Source organism: Zea mays, chromosome 4, assembly GCF_902167145.1.
Source record: "Zea mays cultivar B73 chromosome 4, Zm-B73-REFERENCE-NAM-5.0, whole genome shotgun sequence".
In the NCBI taxonomy this organism is placed as follows: domain Eukaryota; kingdom Viridiplantae; phylum Streptophyta; class Magnoliopsida; order Poales; family Poaceae; genus Zea; species Zea mays.
In genome coordinates, this window is record NC_050099.1 from 55022845 (window position 1) to 55043543 (window position 20699).

Consider the following 20699-nt stretch of genomic DNA (forward strand, 5'->3'; position numbering starts at 1 on the left):
TCCAGGCAGAGCTCAACCGCAGGCGTGCAAGAGAAGATGCCCAGGTCTCTCTACAGAGGGCACGTGAGCACCGGCTAAACATCGAGGGTCGCAACCTCGATCAAGATTTTGCTGCGGTAGCACCGCAGACCCCAGCGGGCGCCCGGATCCAGGCGGGTGTCCCATTGGCCGGTGTGGGCTACGCAGCGCTCGCGGATCATCTCCGCGCGACAACCTGGCCACCCAAGTTCCGGCCGAACCTGCCAGAAAAGTACGACAGTACGTCTAACTCGTCGGAATTTTTGTAGGTATACGTCACCGCCATTACGGCAGCAGGTGGAGACACTGTCGTAATGGCAACATATTTTCATGTTGCCTTGTCTGGGCCTGCCCAGACTTGGCTCATGAACCTTACCCCAGGATCAATCTACTCCTGGGAAGAGCTCTGCGCGAGGTTCGCAGCGAACTTCGCCAGTGCTTATCAGCGGCATGGCATGGAGGCTCACCTCCACGCAGTGAGGCAGGAGCCCGGGGAAACTTTCCGGACCTTCATCTCCCGCTTCACCAGGGTACGAGGGACTATACCCCGTATCTCCGATGCTTCCATCATCACCGCCTTCCACCAGGGGGTGCGTGATGAAAAAATGCTGGAGAAGATGGCCACGCATGACGTGGAGACTGTCACCAGGCTTTTCGCTCTGGCCGACAAGTGCGCCAGGGCCGCCGAGGGCCGTGCATGGCACTCGGCACCACAGACCAGGGTTTCCCAGATGGGTGGCTCGGGTGCCGTCTCTCAGGACGGCAAGAAGAAGAAGAAGAAGAACCGTGGCTCCGAGAGGCCACCGTCTGCTACTCCGGTCGTTGCAGCTACGACTGGGGGCCGAAATGAGCGCAATAAGCGCCCACGGCCGCAAAAGGGTAACAGCGGCTCATGCCATGTACACCCCAATAGTCGCCATAGCTCCACGGAGTGTCGCGAGATCATCGAACTCATGAAGCGCATCAGCGAGCGGCGCGAGCAGACCTCCAAGGACAGCTCCCCTCTTCGTCGCCGGCTTGGCAAGGAAAGGGCCGACAGCGGCGAGGTGGCCGCAGGAGAACCGGACCTTGGGTACTAGTCGCCCGAGGGGTCCTAAAGGACGTTTTCATAGGAGACTCCAACTCCGGTGATGACAACTAGTCGGGCCACAGGGGAGACCCCGTCCTTCCTGGTCTACGAGGCTGAAGCCTGCCTTCCCCTAGAAACCCTTATGGACCCACCATGGGTCCAGTCTTTTGATAAGTCTATGCAGGAATGGCCACAGCGTAAGGATGTGGACTCCATCGACGAATGTAGAGGGCAAGCAGCGGCCTAAAATGCACATTGCAACCAGGCGCCCAGGTGCAACAAATGGTTCGTGCATAGTAGGGAACCCAGGGTCGGGACCTAGCCCTATGGCGAGTACTGAACCGAGAAGGGTCCCGTAAACACTCCCCCAGCTGGGAAGGACCCTTCAAGGTGACGGAAATGTGCCGACTCGGGGGTAACCACCTTGCTACAGCTGGAGTACCTCTTCCTAACCCCTAAAGCGTCTCTGTAAGTACTATCCATAGGAGCAAGTCTGAGGGGTCGAGTTTTTCTCCCTTTTGTAATTAGGTTGTGCACACGTGTACGCCGGCCCGGTAGGTCCGCCCTCATAAGCCCGGTCTATTGGCCTGCACCCATGCATATCGAGTTATAAAGAGAAGATTTACCCCCTCAGACGTGCTTCTATGATAGTCTTATCCTCCTGCCTCCATGGTTTTATCCTGCAGTTTCCGGATATTATTTTTTATCTAACCCACCCATGTAGTTCCCATCTGTTCCGGCATGATGACATCCGAATTGAGTAACCAGGCCTACAGTTTAGGACCCCCCATGTGAAAGCAGGGGGTCCGGTAGCCTGGGGGCCGGTTCTAAAGAACAGGAGCTCGTTCCATGGGGTGGTCCGGAGCAGTGTAGCCGCTTAGCCTGGTTCCGTACCCAAAGCCTGCACGCTCCACCACTCTGTGACGGGCACCCTAGTACTTAGAACTATAGTCCTGTGGGTCCGACAACCTGGGGTCCGATTCTAGAGAATGGATACTTGTCTCCTGGGGTCGTCCGGAGTCGTGTAGCCGCTTAGCCTGGTCCTGTACCGAGCCTGCACGCTCCACCACTCTGCGACGGATATCCTAGTATTTGGAACCGCGGTCCAGGGGGTCCGGACACACAACTTGGCCTCCCAGACTAAAAACCTGCAGGTCCCGAGCATGTATCAAAGGATGGCTAATGCCAAACGATGGGTCCTATGGGTGTGCTACTAACGCTCCCTAGTCGAAGCTGTGTTCAGGCCCAGGTCCCAGTCGAGGCTGCCTCCTAGGGGCCGCTGCCAACTTTTTTAGGTATGCTGGTATCCAGCCTTGACACGTCGAGCCTACATCCTAGGGGGGCCAGGTACCAAAAAGGAGTCGGCAATGCCACACACAACAGGGGAAAATAGTATGCAGATAAGTGTTAATACTGCTCGATAAGTAGTACTCAAAAGTACCTTACAAAAAGCAAAAGTTACTACATCCGCCTTCAAGCGGAGTCCTAGCTCCATCTCTACTCTACATGTATGGACTACTCTGCACCAGCAGGGTCGCGTTGAAAGCTAGCTCCGAGCGGCTTGCCAGTGGCGGCGACCACCTCTGCACCAGTGGCGGCGACCACCTCTGCACCAGCGGCTTGCCAGCGGTGGCGACCACCTCAGCATGTGCACCATGGCAAGGAGGCCCTCGCCCCTGTCCTCCTACGGGGGTGACGACAACACCATCCAAGCCAAGGAGTTGGAAGCACGGCAGCAGACGACGCTTGTGGTCTGGCCGGTGCCACGTAGCCGAAGTTCGCCTCCAACCTTCACAAGGCTGGTGATCATCCTTTCCTCCGAATGCTGGAGGAAGAGGCGGGTCACCAACTCATGTGGAAGACGGAGCCACAGCCCAGCTCGCTCTCCACCACCGCAAGGTTGATGAACATCCATGAAGCTAAGCACCGGTGGTAGAAGCGCCGCCCCCACGAGGCCATGCACCTCCAGCAGAAGGAAGGCAAGATCGGTAGCACCAACCCGCTGGGGAGGTTGAAGACAAAGAGCACGAACTCTCCGGCGGCAAGTTCGCCGAGGAGGATGGCACCGGCGCAAATCCTTCCACCAAACGCCAACGCATCCCATCCAAGCAGACGACACACCATGTCGAACACCCACTCAGTCTGGGCACGCTTGGGATGAGCTTACAAGGCCATGGCAAACTACGACAACACAAAGCAGAGACCTTGAAGGCAAAGGGGCACAGAGAGCTCAGAGGCGAAAGGGCACAACAACTGGGAGAGAAGCAAGGCATGGCTACTACTCGAGGGATGAACCCCTTTTTAAAGGCAGACTCCCCCGCTCGCGCCCCGAAATGCCATGGGAAGTCTCCCCCAATGCACACTGGAGTACCCATCCTATGACACGGGGGCCCGGCCCCACAAGTCATATAGCTGGCGCGCTAATCTCCGAGTGCGAAGAAGGTGAACTGCCGCTCAAGGAGCGTACTTTCGACCCGTGGTGGCGCGCCTTTTCATCTCCGCCGTGACCAACGACCCAGTCTCTAGCGCAGGGGCCCGAGCCCAAGAGTCATCCTCCTCGGGCGCCGACCCCTGGGTACGGAGAAGTTGTACCGCCGATTCTGCGACTCCTCGGGACCGCCACAGAAGGCCTCGCCCGACACGCGCCAAGGTGACCCAGTCTCTGGCACGGGGGCCCGGGCCCATGAGTCATACTCTTCAGGCGTCGGCCTCCGTGTGCGGAGAAGGTGAACCGCTGCGTGAGGAGCACGCCACTGCCTGCGGTAATGCGTCTCTTCGCCTCCGCCGAAACCAACAGCCCAGTCTCTGACACAGGGGCCCAGGCCCACGAGTCATCCTCCTTGGCGCTAGTTCCTGGGTGCAGAGAAGCCGAATCGCCGCTCACGCCAGTACCGCGCCTCCTCGGGGCCACCGCAGAAGACAAATTTTTTTTCAAAACCAATGCAGTGGTATCGAGGCACCCCGCGGGTGCCCAGCAAAAGCATCAAGTGTGGAGGTCATGGGTCAGTCAGCCGAGGAGACAGGCGTGGCAGTTGGCGTGTTCGAAGGCGGGCGGGCAGTAATTACGACAGCAAGCGCACGGAAGCAGCACGCCAATAGCCGGTCAAACTTTGGCCCCACCTGCAGGCTCGTATCCTCCCCTAAGGCGGGCCCGGGGGCCACTGTCGGTACCCTGAATCAGGGGTACCCCTTACTACAACATAAAGACACGGTGCCCGCACGGCTATCTCTAGTAGCGCGGTGAACAGCACCCGACCCCTCCACGTGGGTAGCTCCGGGGCCGCCACGCGGCAGAGGAGACGATATACTCCAAGGTGGCGACAGTGGGTCCGAACCCCCACAGGAAAACGCTGGACCCTTGGATGAACAGCCCGGACCTCCGGGCGAGGTTCAAGACCTCCGCAGGTACAAACCAAACCCCTGGGACGGGTCCCGGACCCCTCAAGAGGGGTCCGGGCTACTCACAGTGGGGTCCCAGGACTCCAAGACAAAGAATACCCAGGCCTTAATCAAGGCCGGGCGGGGGTCCGGTGCCGACACGTGTCCGGACCATACCGCGAGTGCTCCCGCTCCCCGCTCAGGCGGAGACCCGATGCTGCCACGTGGCCTACTGCCCGTGACGTAAGCCAGCGGGCGGAGCCAGACGTAAGGCTTCTGGGCCGCGCATTTATTGCAGAGGAGGCGCGCCGCCTGTCAAGCTGGTAGGTGATGTGTCGCCTCAGCATTAAATACGCCCTGTCTACTCCATTGGCAAGCGATGTGCCGCCTCAGCATTTAATGTGCCCTGTCCACTCTGCTGACGGGCGGTGGCCAGGCCATCCTACAGGCGACGTGCCCGTCCGCTCCGGTGGAAGGTTGTACGCCCATGCTGCGGCATACACTGTGCTCATCATCACTCGATACGTTGCCAGTGAAGCTTTCGCTGCACGACGATACTTCGCAGGCTGCGGATATCAGGGCGCAAGGAGAAGGCACTGGCGACTGGCATTAGTTGCTCTAAGTATTACACCCGTTATGTCCCTGGGCCCGCATGTCGGGGCTCAACACCCTTGTGCGTGCCCCCTTCAGCTATAAAAGGGGAGGCACACAACGTAACAACTCAAGCTCACTTAAGCTCACTTAGACCCAGCTCAGGCTCACAAGTTCATACAAGCTCTCAAGCTCAATACATCACACAGTGGAGTAGGGTATTACGCTCCGGTGGCCCGAACCACTCTAAACCCTTGTGTGTTCTTGTGTTCGTTCATCGCTTAGCAGACAGGCAAAACGCTTAGGCCCCTCCTCATCTTAAGATTTAGGGAGGGTGCATTCCGCCACCCGGCCGGAGAATATCCTCTCCGACATATGTATATCCAAACATCAATGTATGACACTTTTTATTACATTTTACGCTATAATTAAACCAAATCTCATGTTGCGTTTTATGCCATTTTATGACATTTACGCTAAAATTCGTACTCATTTACACTGTTTTGGTTCACGTTTTACGCTTAAATCCGTTCGAGCCGAACCCTCGCACTATCGTATGCGTGTGATTTTCACGCCGTAATTTAGGCCCCATTCGTCGTTACGAAACAGATCGATGAATTACACTAAAATTCGTACACATTTACACTGTTTTGGTTCACATTTACGATGTGTTTTATGTTGGAAACCTTCCGCGTGACATGCACGGAAACTACCCACTACATCGTCTGCGATTTTCATGGCGCCACTCTATGTTATGAAACAGATCTAGGATTTACTCTAAAACTTGAAATCCTTTACGCTGTTTTAGATATCACTTTACGCTTTGATCTGCCCGAACCAGAAACACGTGCATCAGGTGTGCGCGGGGGAAGCTGCCTGGCTGGGGCTACCCAGTACAAATAGAAGCCCCGAGCTTCCATTGCCTCCTCCACACACACACACAAATGAGTGGTCTAGTTTTTTGTTCACAAAAACCTTGGCAACACAAATATGAAATCGATTTGGTGATTAAATCTTTTAATTAAAAGATATAATAGAAAACTAACAAAGAAGACACCTCAGTATGCGTGTTGCTACAGACGAAGGACGTAGCCCAGCCTGCACGCGCGAGTACATACATATACCGCCTGTTTGGTTCCCTGTATCCAACCGTGCATGGCCCATGGGATGCAAATTTCATCTAGCTCCTCTTGTTTGGTTACCTGAATACATGTTTGGGCCAGGCTGGGCGCGTGCAACACACCAGCCTCAGCCAGGCCCATGACATACGCCCAATTTCCGCGTTCGTGGGGAACCAGGCTGGGCACGTGCATCCGAGGCCGCCTCACCCCGCGCGTCTCCCTCGAGCTCTCCCTCTAGGGTTTTCCGTCGGCACCCTCAGTCGCCGCTGTCGAGCTCTCCCTCTCGTGTCTCCACTCGCCCTCGAGCTCTCCCTCTCCGTCTCCAATCGCCGTGAGCTAGGGTTTGGCGCTCTCAGTCGCCGCTGTCTAGCTCCCCCTCTCTCCCTCGAGCTCTCCCTCTCCCGTCTCCACTCGCCCTCGAGCTCTCCCTCTCCGTATCCACTCGTTGTGAGCTAGGGTTTGACGCCCTTACTCGCCGCTGTCGAGCTCCCCCTCTCTCTGTCGAGCTCGCCTCAGTCCCCGTTGTGGAGCTCTCGCACCCTCCTCTCGCACTCTCCAGGTTTCTTCAAAGGTAAGGAGTTTGACATTCCCCTCTCCCCCTTGGACATGAGGTCTTTGCCTCAGGTCCCTCTGGACGCTAGGTGCACTTGTTCTTGGTACTACCAGGTAACTAGGTCTCGCACTCTCCTGGCCAAAAGATCTTCGTTTGATTTATGCGGCACTATTGGTAATGAGGTTTGATTTCGTTAGATCTGAGAATGTTTTGAGTAATATTGGTAGTTTTTGGTTGTGTAGATCATGATTTTGTGGTATTTATGCGGTATTATGCCACATTTTCTTAGATCTAATATAACTTCATGTTGATGTTCTTATCTGGTTAAGCCCAGCCTGCATCAATCAGACATTTCCCCATAAAAGATGTTGCTTGCTTCACGTTTTATTATGCAATGTTGTCTTTGTTAGATCTGGTATAACTTAAAAGTTCAAGATGTGCAAGATGTAGGTCTGAATTAAGACATAATTAACTTTGTTCTAAATTGTTCTTGTGTATTCTGTTACTTTGTTCTAAATTGTTCTTTGTAAATTGTTCTCATACTTTGTTCTTATATTCTGTTCTCATATTCTGTTACTTTGTTCTAAACTGTTCTTTGTAAACTATTCTCATACTTTGTTCTCATATTCTGTTACTTTGTTTCCTCTATTCTCATACCAGTAATGAACTTTTATAATTTGTTTCCTCTGTTCTTTGTAAACTGCTCTCATATTCGGTTACTTTGTTCTAAACTGTTCATTGTAAACTGCTCTCATATTCTGTTACTTCTTTTCTAAAGTGTTCTTTGTAAACTGCTCTCATATTCTGTTACTCTGTTCTAAACTGTTAATACTCTGAGCTATGTACTATTGTTGCAACATGCTGTTGTCGTACTTGTTTAAGTCTCTAAGCTGTCGATCAATGGTATGTGATGGTTATGCCTCTGGGTGGCACATCTCTTGTATGTTGCAGCCGTGGCTCATGTAACAATATGTTTTCATATATTTGCAACTAGCACATCAATTATATTTTCTGAGCTATAGATCAATGTTCTATGATGCTAGTGTGCCTCTGAGCTATAGATCAATGTTCTATGATCAACTAGCACAGTACATGTGAGCCAACTTAGACCTCTAATCTCCTTTTCTATTTTATTACTCTAGCAATGGATCCTACTATTGCACGTCAGCGGCTAATTGCAAAGGCCGTGGTACTTGTAGCAGTTATGTCAGCCTGGTTGGATGCATGGTTGAGGTACCGACTGAATGCTAAGAGGTCTATCACTTATGGCCCAATGCACCAAAGAGACCAAGAGAGACAAAACAACCTGAGATTTATTTATGAATCCACTGATGTTGAGTGTGTTGACTTACTTAGGATGAGAAGAGCCCCTTTTATGTAGTTGTGTGACCTTTTTCGCACTAGGCAGATATTGAGAGATAGTATTCATAGCTCAGTAGAGAGCAGGTTGCCATGTTTTTACATGTGGTAGGTCATAACCAAAGGTTTAGAGTTGTACACATGACCTTTCGAAGGTCTATTAAGACCATCAGCAGATACTTCAGGGAAGTATTGTATGCTGTTGGTGAACTGAGAAATGAAATGATCTTGCCACCTTCAACTGCTGCACCAACCAAAATTAGAGATAGCCACAGATGGTACCCCTATTTCAAGGTCAGCCATCCAAACACACCACTACTAATCCCTTCCTTTTCATGTGTAGGGTTTGTAGTAACAAATGTTTGCCCTAATGTGTAGGACTGTATTGGTGCCATTGATGGCACTCATGTGCTAGCAAGAGTTCCTAAAAATCAGAGAGCTGCCTTCCTTGGCAGGAAACACACCACAACACAGAACATCTTAGCTGTTGTAGACTTTGATCTAAGGTTTACATATGTTCTTGCTGGCTGGGAGGGATCAGCACATGATGCCCTTATCCTTGCTGATGCCCTTGAGAGAGAAGATGGTCTAAAAGTGCCCCAAGGTAAAAAATTAGTATTGGTCTACACAATACACACTTCCCTTGGTATTCCCTAATATATAATCTATGATGTTAGGTAAATTTTACCTTGTGGATGCTGGTTATGCTGTCAGGCCTGGGTTTTTACCCCCTTACCGTGCCACACGGTACCACTTGAGTGAATATGGGGGGAGGAATCCAAAGAACCCAAAAGAGCTCTTCAACCTTAGACATTCATCACTAAGGGTGACAATAGAGAGGGCCTTCGGTGCTTTGAAGAACAGATTCAAAATATTATACAACAAACCTTTCCATCCATACAAGACACAAGTAAAGCTAGTTCTAGCCTGTTGTATCCTCCACAACTGGATTCTTCGTCATGGGAATGATGAACATATTCCACTAGAAGACACATGGGCTGCAAATCAAGTTCATGAGGGAGCTCCCCTTGACCTTGTCATGGACAATGCTGCCTGGTCTGCTACCAGGGACAATTGGGCTCAACAGATATGGCAAAATAGGGGATAGTGGTCATTATGTACTGTGCTAAGTTGCTCATAGATCTGTAAGATCTAGTTCCATGCTGAGAACATTGTCTATTAGCAATGATGAACTATATAACATTTTTGAACTCACTTTCTTTGTGTGATGTGCCCAGTTGCTAATGATGACATTACTTACATCCTGATACCATTGTCGACTAGCAATGATGATTACTACTACTTCTACTTCTACTTCTACTTTCCTATGCTGAGAATATCTATCTGTCTTCCCCCTAATCTTTTACTTGTTCCAGCTATGGCTGATATGGTCTCTGGGGTTGCTAGCCGGGGGCTAGGCCTGCTCTTAGGTGTAGTGCCGCAATGTCTGGGTTTGTTCTACGCCGTTTTGTTGACTTGATAGGTACTGGGGTTAAGACTGACAAGGGTTTTAAGGAAATCCACCTTAACTCTGTTGCTAAAAATGTCTCTGAGTTCTGTGGCCAAGAAGTAATAGGCCAACAAGTGTACAATCACCTTCGTAGTGGAGGTCTAGGTGGGTCAAAGTTTGCAAACTAAAGGACATTAGTGGCGCTCTTTGGGATGAGGATACCTTTGTCATAAGCTTAGAAGAGGGTCATTATGCTGCTTACATCAAGGTTAGGACCAACACCTTCCATTTCTCTAATTTGGTCTAACTTGAAATTGCTAACTTGACTTGCTAACTCAATAGGATCACCCAAAAGATGCTGATTACCTCAATAGGCCTATAGAGAACTATATGGCTATGCAAATCATATTTGGAAGTGGGGTTGGCACTGGTAGGTTTGCAATGGGTTCAAATGAGCCTTTGGGTAAGCCAAGTGACATTGTTGACATCCTAGATGATGGCATTGAAGTGACCTCAGAGTTTGTCGATGCTTCCAATCTAACTAGCAAGGGAAAGACTATTGATAAGGGTACCCCTGGTGACTCCATTGATACCAAGCCTATGTCCAAATTAGGGAAGAGGAAGAGGTACATGACTGATGAAGATGTTGCTGTGTTCAATGGGATGAAAGAGGTTGTATCTGATGTTGCTGCTGCTGTCCGTGAAAGTATCCATGCTGAAGCAGCACCTGGGATCTACAATGATGTAATCAACTGTCCTAGGTTCTCTAGGGAGGCTCTCATGTATGCCCTAAACCACATGATGGAGCACAAGGCCACCTCCCTGGTGTTCCTGTACATGACTCCTGATGATCGTGACCTATGGCTCAAGACTTTCCTAGCCAAGCACTACCACAACTGATGTGATCTGATCTGTCTAGAACAATGATGTATCCCTGAGTTCTATGGGTCTATGGGCATCTATACTGTTTAAGAACAGATTTGGTCCACTTGCTCTATTCCATCTATACTAGATGCTACTTAAGAACAATGATGTATCCCTGAGTTCAATGGGTTTCCCTGTTTAAGAACAGATATGCTACAGTTTATCTCATGTGTCTCTCCTTTATCCTGATTAAGAACAGATTTGGTACTTGAGAACAATGATGTTTCCCTGAGTCCTATGGATTTCCCTGTTTGAGAACTGATATGCTACACTTGATCTGATGTGTGTGTCCTTTATGCCAATGATGATAACAAAAGTGAATATTAAGCCTACTCAGTTAGCCAGCCACTAATAACATTCATTTATGTTGTTTTGCTATTTTTGGTGTTTAAGAACAGATATGCTACACTTGATCTGGTTTTGGTTTTTGAGAACTGATACTCCTATCTATATTAATAACTATTTCATATTTAATGAGCTGGTTACACCGTCATGTAGGATCATTTTTACTGAGCTGAGGCTAATATTAATAACTATTTCATATTTACAAGTCCTGATGCTATTTGCTAATCTGTTCTGTCATCTTGAGCTAGTTTTGCAAGGGTTTCATATTTACCAGATTCAGATATTTACAAGTCCTGTCTCTATTTCATATTTACAAGTTCTATCTCTATTTGCTATTCTGTCATGTACTAAAATTCAGTCATTCTATTTTCTATTTATTTAAATTAGAAAACTTGCTTTTTGAGAACACTTGTAAATAGTGTACAGAAAAGACACTCCTATCTTAAATCAGATGGTTTCTATTTGCTTTTTGCCAGTTTTAGAAAAGACACTCCTATCTTTTACAAGTTTTCAACTGTTTACAAGTTAGATGGTCCTATCTTTTTGCCTGTCTGTCATTAGATAAGGAGCCTTCAGCTGTTTGTTTTTCATGGCCTCTACAAATATTTTTGTCTGTATATATCCTATCTTGTTAATCCAATCAAGTCTTTATAGTTTACTGCTGTTTGTTTTTACTGGTTAGCTGTTTGTAAACTATCTCTAAAAGCAAATCTTTTACTGTTGTTTGTTCTATTATATATCCTATCTTGTTAATCCAATTATCTCTATTTGTTGGTTTTAGAAGTTAGATGGTCTCTATTTACAAGTGTTTTACAAGTGTATTTATTTACAAGTGTATGTATTTACAAGTGTATGTACAATTTATATATCTTTAATGATAGAAAGAGAGACCAAAATTTGAATTTATATATCTACAATTTGATTGTATTCACCAGTGGACGCCAGCTGGGATTTTTTTGGATAAGTTATTGTAATTTATAATTGTATAAATTTGGATGTGTGTAATTTATGGCGTTGTAATTTATGGCGTTGTAATTTTAGAAATGTAGTTGAGTCGTGCAACTTAGAGCTAAATCCATGCAACTTATCTAAAACAGCAAACCAAACAGGGGTTGTGCTCATCCTGGCTAATTAGGGACAAACAACCAAACAAGAGAACTTAATTGGTTTGCATCAATGCATACAGGCTAAGCCCAGCCTGCATCTAGGCTTCGACCAGGATCTGTTGATCCTAACAACCAAACATATGGATATGCTGTCTCCCATGGGCATGGCTCACAATACATTTTTGCACGAGCTCAATCTATGAAGCAACCAACCAAACACAAAGTGCTTTAATGCTCCGCGGATGCAGGGCACCCATGGAGGGATAGATCCTAAATATCCAAATTATATGATAAATTTACTATTTTAACATAGATGCGTAGAATGTACTGCTAATATTTAGTCATATTGTTAAAATATTATGGAAGATAAAAATAATTTTTTATATTTTTTTGCATTATTATTCTCTACGATAAAAAAGAGAAAAAAACATCCGAATCCGAATTCGTATCTAAATTTTATATCAATTAGTTAAAAATATATAGAACAAATTTGACGTTTACTGTTTATGAATCTTAATAAGTTCAATGTAAAGAAATAAAATTTACATATCAAATTATATTCCATTTATACGCAGTTGAACAAAGGAAAGAAGACAAATAAGTATTCGAATCCGTCTGTACCGTGGAGCAGTCAACCAAACACGTGTCAGGCGAGGATAGGGTAATGGACGATGAACCGGAGGCTGTCGTCCATGTGTTATGCCGTGTCCCCCGTCACCTGGATCTGACGGCTGTCCCACGCCACGCCACCTTCCGTCCACGCCCACAAGTCCACTCGCCACCTACCATGGCTGCCGGCCTGCTAACGCGTTTCACCCAAACTCCTCCCCTCTTCTCTCTCTGCCCCTGGTATGTTAAGCAATTGATGATTACTAATCCACTCTAACATAAACTAATCCCACGATAATTACGTCCCGGCGGATATCACCCACATCTCCTGTTGCTACTGGAGCTCGACTCATCTCGTCCTCCGTCGCGAGACAAGAAAGTAGTAGGAAGGGAGGAAGATAGAGGGGTTGCGTCCCAGCCCCACCTGCTATCTCCTCTCTTCTTCCCCTTCCTCGGCGGCTTTCCACCATTCAGGTTCAGACTGGAGGGGCCTTCCTGCCAATCTCCAGTGCGTGTTCTTCAGTGGAGGCGCCGGCCGGACTCGCGATGGAGCGGGACGGCCAGCAGACCCGCCGCGACAAGCTCATCATCGATACGGATCCCGGCATCGGTTCGTCTCCCGTCCCTCTCATTTCCTCCTCCGCGTTGTCATTGTTTCGTTTCTTTAAAGCTCCATATAACTAGTTTTCGTGTATTCGACCTCGAAAATGAAGGTAAACTTCGATTGTTTTTCCTTGTAATAATAACTCATTTCCAACTCCCAACCACATTAGAGTAAAGACGGAGAGCGAGAGAAACAGACCACAATTTCGTTTCCTTGTTCAACGTTCGGTTATAGAGACAAAATACGGTAGAAAAAACAGAAGCTGTGGATTAAAACCCCAGTGAACAGGCTCTATCCGTCCGTCGATGGAAACGATGGCGTGGCGCCACCCACCAAACTCGACAGTGGGTAGTAAAGCTACAACCGTGGCTCACTAATTATTCTTATTAGGTTTTTGAAAATTCCAAGTAATCTGAACTTATTGTCCAGCTACGAGGAAACATTCAATCAAATGACTGATAGGCCTAAGTATACATTATTTGCAAATGCTACTCCCTCTGTCCAAAAATAAAATTCGTTTTAGCAAATTAGTGGGTTCATGTAACACTTCATGTATATGTTTTGTATATGTGTCTAGATTCATCATCATCCATTTGAATATAGACACAAAAACTAAGAGCTAAAACGACTACTATTTTGGAACGGAAGAAGTCAAATATAACATCAAAAACCTTAAGGCTATAACTGTACAATTTATTAAAAGACTGTTAAGATTTGTATTGTAGTACTACATCCGTTCTCGAATATTTGTCGCCCGCTAGTTCATTTTTAAACTAAACCGCGACAAATAAAAAAGAATGGAACGGTATCATTTGGTACCCATTTGTGATATCTGAATTCTCAATTGTATAAGTCCTTTTCCTAGAAGGCATTTCAAGTTGTAAGGAGTAGACTGCAATTTTACTGTCTCTTGTCTCCACAATCCTATTTCTAGATGATAGCATGGCTATCCTAATGGCGTTCAGAGCACATACTCTGGAAATCATTGGGCTCACGACCATATTCGGCAACGTCGACACAGAAGGCGCAACATGTAATGCACTATTGCTGGTAAGCATTTGAGATATTTGAGCTTTATTTCTTTATTTTCTTAGATTCGCTAACAGCGTCGAGCATTACATGGGCAGTGTGAGAGAGCAGGACATCCTGAGGTTCCAGTAGCAGAGGGCAGCCACGAGCCCCTAAAGGTTGTTTGCTCATGACATTATCTTGTGTCGTTTTCATGGCACACTGCAAGAAACGTGCTACTCTTTTCCTTAGTTTGCATTTCATACTACCAATTTGCAATGACTGAAATTTCTGACATGATCTTGTGTCGTTTACGATGCCTTTTCTTTTATGGTACAACGTGGGGTTTTGCATTGTATCTTTTATAACATTACTTACATTTTGCATTTTGATAATTGCTAGTTAATAGATGTAGCAAGAATATCACATTTAACTTGTAATAATCCTATGTTACCTGCTCAGTAATTTTATCGATAATACAGTTTGAATCCACATAGCACTGCATTTGTCTGGATGAACTGAATGATCGATACTTTGTGTTCATTAGGGAGGAAAGCCCCGTATTGCTGATTTTGTTCATGGGTCAGATGGCATTGGGAATCTGTTTCTTCCTGCACCCTCTGCTAAGAAGGTTGAGGAAAGTGCTGCTGATTTCATGGTTAATAAGGTCTCTGAGTTTCCAGGAGAGGTCTCTGTGCTTGCTTTGGGACCCCTGACAAATGTAGCATTGGTATGTTCAGGATCGTAGGATTAAACCTATTTGTTGTGCTGTCTATGCTGCGCTATATGTTACGACTAAGTGTCTCTGTTCTTGCTTAGGCCATCAAACGAGACCCTTCCTTTGCAAGCAAGGTGAATAAAATAGTTGTACTGGGTGGAGCTTTCTTCGTGGCTGGAAATGTCAACCCTGCTGCTGAAGCAAATGTATGTTAGCACACTGCATTATACCTGAGAAGGCTAATACTTCGACATAAGTAGTGAACCTTGAGTGCATTACTCTGCAGATTCTTGGAGACCCAGAAGCAGCTGACATAGTTTTTACTTCAGGAGCAGATGTCATTGTGGTTGGCATTAACATAACAACACAAGTCTGTTTGACAGGTTGGCTCATTGATAATCAATTGTGTACAGTTCAAGTTCCGGAGTTGACTATATTAACCTTGTGAGATTCCTTGTTTTAGATGAGGGTCTCTTGGAGCTAAGAAACTCAAAAGGGAAGCATGCACCGTTCTTATCTGAGACGTGCAAGTTCTACAGAGATTGGCATGTCAAGTCTGATGGCTTCCATGGTATCTGAAAATAATAATATACTACTGGTGTATGCTTTTGTCAATTACCATCAAATATGAGAAGTAACACACTTTTGACAAAAACCGCAATCTGTTTAGGAATTTTCCTTCATGATCCTGTGAGCTTCACTGCCGTGCTTCATCCCGAGTACTTCACATTCAAGAAGGGTGTGGTGAGAGTGGAGACCCAGGGCATTTGCACTGGCCACACTTTGATGGATCAGGGATTGAAAAAGTATGCCTTTTTTTCTGAATAACTCATAAAGATTGACTATTTGATGTTTGTTAGTTTCAACAATCTTACATACACTACATACACATTAATATGACATAAATCTCACCAAATTACTTATAACTCTTGGAGTAAGCAAACCAAGGCAAAAGTTACCCCACAGGACTATGTTTCAACAAATTTCTATTTCACAATTGTTTCTGCTTGTTCCTACTATGGTGCAGGTGGAATTCAGAGAACCCTTGGTCAGGGTATAAACCGATTTCAGTTGCATGGACGGTTGATGTGCCAAAGGTTATTGGCTTTGTAAAGAAGCTGCTCATGGCACCATGAGCAAGGTACCGCCATTTAGCGACATCAATGCTCTCTGATGCCCAAGAAAATTTGGCAAGTACAGAGCCACTCTCCCAGCTGCATTATACTTATTTCCTGGACCTGGAAAGCTTCCTGTTCCTCCAATAGTAAGAGGATCACCATGGTTCTTTTAGTTGAGGTCTTAATGATTTAGATCGACTTCTATACTGCGACTAAAAATATCGATATCACAAGAGTGGATAACCGTGTCTAAGCCATTTCGTCCTTCAAATCTGGGAGTCAAATTGTGAAAGCTTATGCAGCAGTCTCAAATACCATGATGTAAATTCTGGCGTATGACAGCATGTCTCACACATTTGTATCAATACATTTCGAATCAATGAGATTTCCCATACCCTCAGTGCATGCAAAGATCGTAATCTTGTTTTAATGTGCCTCTCGTGTAAAGCAAAGTGCCAAGAAAAGGCACATGATAATTTGCGTTAGAAAATAAACATGTGATGGTGACAGTTATCTCGCCAAATGACATGTCACTTGGCTTGCACCCGTCCCTTTGTATATATATGTAATCACGCTTGGAATAAACAATAGTGGCTGTAACTTTCATTCCCTCAATCTCGTTTCCATTACACTACAACACGTTATCAGCACGTGCTCGCTAGAACAGAGGGAGAAGACAAGGGATCGCTTGCTGTTGGAGAAGATTGGAGGCCTCGGCCTCTGCCGCTAGAACGACAAGAAAGGTATGGAGCCTACCATTTCTCTTTAGGTTCGTCATATGCGTGAAGTTCTTCGTGTTGTCGATGATGCACTGTTTGGAGGTGTACACCGCTGGACAAGCGTCGGTGCCACCACAGGTGGCCGCAACCGCTCCAAGCCGTGTCCAAGTGCACAACGTGCATTTTTGCGTGATCCATGGTTGGACGGCAGTTCTGCTGCTGTGGGAGGTTGAGTGCGGCCTCCACATCTCGCTCCCGTCACCGCCAATGCTGATGGGAGATGCGGAATCGTTGGCAGCAGTACCCATGGAGATCGAGTTGGCGGCACCGTTGCCTCCACCACCAATTGTCGCAGGAGTTCATCGTCACCGCTCTCCAACCGCACCGGAGCCGATTGTCGCTAGGACAATCGCTGCCCGCCGCAGGCAACCTCCTTGCGCCGTCGATGCTCCACGGGGGCGTGTGATCTTCACCGGCCATCGCCACATCCCCCAACGGGGTGGCCAACCACGTCGTCCCTATCACACCCAGTTTCAGGGGCAAAATCGAATGCATAGCATATGTGTGTCACGATCTATTTTCCACACATATCTTGACGTCACAAGTGTAATAAATAGAAAGACAATGTAATAAAGGCGTAAAAGAGAGTATAGTAACTTTATTACATCATCCAAACTTAAGATTCTCAAACAGTATATTATCAAAGTACAGCGGAAATATTATGGGCAATCTCCCACAGGAAGATGACCGAAGCATCGCTAGACTAAGAACTCGTCAACATCTTCGTCAAAGCCTTCCTCATCAGCTTCTGATAAAAAAATTAGCAAAGGGTGAGCTCACTTACGGTGGGGCTCAGCAAATGGGAGGAAGTATGCAAGGTTAACAATGTAGTCTAAGGTTAAGCGGTAAGCATTTTAGTTGGTCAATATTTTATTAACAACGTCTAACTTACTAATTGAGAGGGAAATAGTCTCAACATTTCCTATAATCGATTTTGGTGTTTGACGACCATCACAAACCTTGTGGACTAACCAGTTTGCCTAGTTGATCATTTCACATATGCATAAGTTCATGTACAACTACTCTAAATCGACTGTCCGGAATACCGTAGATTATTCCGGACAGGAGAAGCTTTTTGGAAAAACAGACTAAGCGCGGACCGTCCGGGCCCTTGCGGCGGACCGTCCGCGACACCAAAGTGAGCCTCGGACAGAACCAATGCAAAAACACAAGTCTACACTACGGACCGTCTGATGGAAAAGCAAGCACCGTCCGAGACCAAGCACGGACCGTTCGGCCTCAGGCGAGGATCGTCCGGTCGACGCAGAACCGAAAAACCCGAAGGTGACGGGTTCAGTAAAATGAATTATAGAGTCCTCGCGGACTGTCCGGGGTGCACAACCGGACCGTCGGCGATTGCCTTTATCTGACATCTGACGACACATTAAATGTTGTATAGCCATTGATATAGTTGTTACTGCTGACCGTTGAGATTTCAGTCGTTGATATGGAGGGGCGGACCGTCCGGACCAAGGACGCGGACCGTCCGCGGTCGGCAGAAAGGGGGCAACAGCTAGGAAGTGGTTGAGGGCTATAAATACAACCCCAACCACCTCCATTCACTTGACCCAAGTATTCCAATCCTTTGCATTTAATACAAGAGCTAGCAATCCATTCCAAGATACAATCAAAGCTTCCAATCTCTCCAAGTTCCACAATTGAGACAAGTGATCATTAGTGATTAGCGACTTGAGAGAGAGAGAGTGATCTGTGTGATATTTGTCGCTCTTGTTGCTTGGCTTTTGCAATCGTGCTTTCTTCTTCCTCATTCTTATTCTCAAGTGACTTGTAATCAAAGCAAGAGACACTAAGTTTGTAGTGGTCCTTGCGGGGTCTAAGTGACCCATTTGATTAAGGAGAAAGCTCACTCGGTCTAAGTGACCGTTTGAGAGAGGGAAAGGGTTGAAAGAGACCCGGTCTTTGTGACCACCTCAACGGGGACTAGGTTCTTTGGAACCGAACCTCGGTAAAACAAATCACCGTGGCATCCGCTTTATTTCTTGGTTGATTTGTTTTCCCCCTCTCTCTCGGACTCGGTTTTTATTCTAACGCTAAGCCCGGCTTGTAGTGTGCTTAAAGTTTATAAATTTTAGTTTCCGCCTATCCACCCCCCTCTAGGCGACTTTCAATTGGTATCAGAGGCGGATACTTCATTAGAGTCTAACCACTCGAACTGATGTCGGGAGGATCCGCCAAGAGGGAGATGGAAACGGACACAAGCCGCGGGAAGGCTCCATCAAAGGAGTCCGGCACCAAAGGAAGAGAGGACTCACCTCCACGCGTCAAGTCGCACCGGAGTGGCGACAAGAAGAAAAAGATGAAGAAAGTGGTCTACTACGAGACCGACTCTTCGTCACCCTCCACCTCCGGCTCCGACGCTCCGTCCGTCACTTCTAAGCGCCATGAGCGTAAGAAGTTTAGTAAGATTCCCCTACGCTATCCCCACATTTCTAAATGCACTCCTTTACTTTCCGTCCCACTAGGCAAACCACCGGTTTTTGACGGTGAAGATTATTGTATGTGGAGTGATAAAATGAGGCATCATCTAACCTCACTCCACGCTAGCATTTGGGACATTGTTGAGTTTGGAGCACAGGTACCATCCGTGGGGGATGAAGGCTACGACTCGGACGAAGTCGCCCAAATCCGGCACTTCAACTCACAAGCCACCACTATACTCCTCGCCTCTTTATGCCGAGAGGAGTTTAATAAGGTACAAGAATTGAAGAGTGTCAAGGAGATTTGGGACGTGCTAAAGACCGCGCACGAAGGGGATGAGGTGACCAAAATCACCAAGCGGGAGACGATCGAGGGGGAGCTCGGTCGATTCATCCTCAACCAAGGAGAGGAGCCACAAGCCATGTACAACCGGCTCAAGACCTTGGTCAACCAAGTGCGCAACCGCGGGAGCACCAAATGGGATGACCATGAAATGGTCAAGGTTATTCTAAGATCACTTATTTTTCGTAATCCTACACAAGTTCAATTAATTCGTGGTGATCCTAGATATAAGCTAATGTCTCCCGAGGAAGTGATAGGAAAGTTTGTGAGCTTTGAGTTGATGATCAAAGGCTGCAAACAAATTGTCGAGCAAGGCGGCACCTCTACGCCCGAGGTGCAACCCGTCGCATTTAAGGCAACGGAGGAGAAGAAAGAAGAGTCTACATCAAGTAGGCTCCCCATCGACGCCTCCAAGCTCGACAACGAGGAAATGGCGCTCATCATCAAGAGCTTCCGCCAAATCCTCAAGCAAAGGAGGGGGAAGGATCACAAACCCCGCTCCAAGAAAGTGTGCTACAAGTGTGGTAAGCCCGGTCACTTTATAGCAAAATGTCCTATTTCTAGTGACAGGGGCGAAGACAAGAAGGGAAGGAGGAAGGAAAAGAAGATGTACTACAAGAAGAAGGGCGGCGATGCCCACGTGTGTCGGGAATGGGACTCCGACATAAGCTCCACCGACTCCTCCTCAGACGAGGACGCCGCCAACATCGCCGTCACCAAAGGCCTACTCTTCCCCAACGTCGGCCACAAGTGCCTCATGGCAAAGGACGACAAGAAAAAGAAGGTACAAGCTACAACCACCCCCAAGTATACTACATCTAGTGATGATGAAGATAATTTGCTTGCCCTTTTGCCAACCTTAACATGCAACAAAAGAGAAAATTAAAATGAATTGATAGGAGCTATTCATGAGAAGGATGAACTCTTGGATAGCTAAGAGGAATTCCTTATTAAGGAAAACAAAAAACATGTTAAAGTGAAAAATGCTTATGCTCAGGAAATAGAGAAATGTAAAAAATTAACTAGTGAGCTTAGCACTTGCCATGACACTATTTCCAACCTTAGAAATGAGAATGCTAATTTACTTGCTAAGGTTGAAAAATCAAATGTTTGTCATGATTCAATTGTCAATCTTAAAAATGATATTGCTAGTTTGATTACTAAGATT

General features: G+C 46.9%; 1 protein-coding gene across 1 annotated transcript; it reads left to right on the plus strand.

The window, feature by feature from the left end:
* Positions 1 to 12886: 12886 nt before the first annotated feature.
* Positions 12887 to 16370, plus strand: LOC100274097 (uncharacterized). The gene is made up of 9 exons (NM_001148476.1): positions 12887 to 13133; positions 14062 to 14177; positions 14255 to 14314; positions 14683 to 14865; positions 14955 to 15059; positions 15140 to 15236; positions 15317 to 15424; positions 15524 to 15659; positions 15881 to 16370. Exons 1-9 carry the CDS (start codon positions 13070 to 13072, stop codon positions 15987 to 15989), a joined length of 978 nt encoding a protein of 325 aa, NP_001141948.1. The 5' UTR covers positions 12887 to 13069; the 3' UTR covers positions 15990 to 16370.
* The last annotated feature ends 4329 nt before the right edge of the window (positions 16371 to 20699 follow it).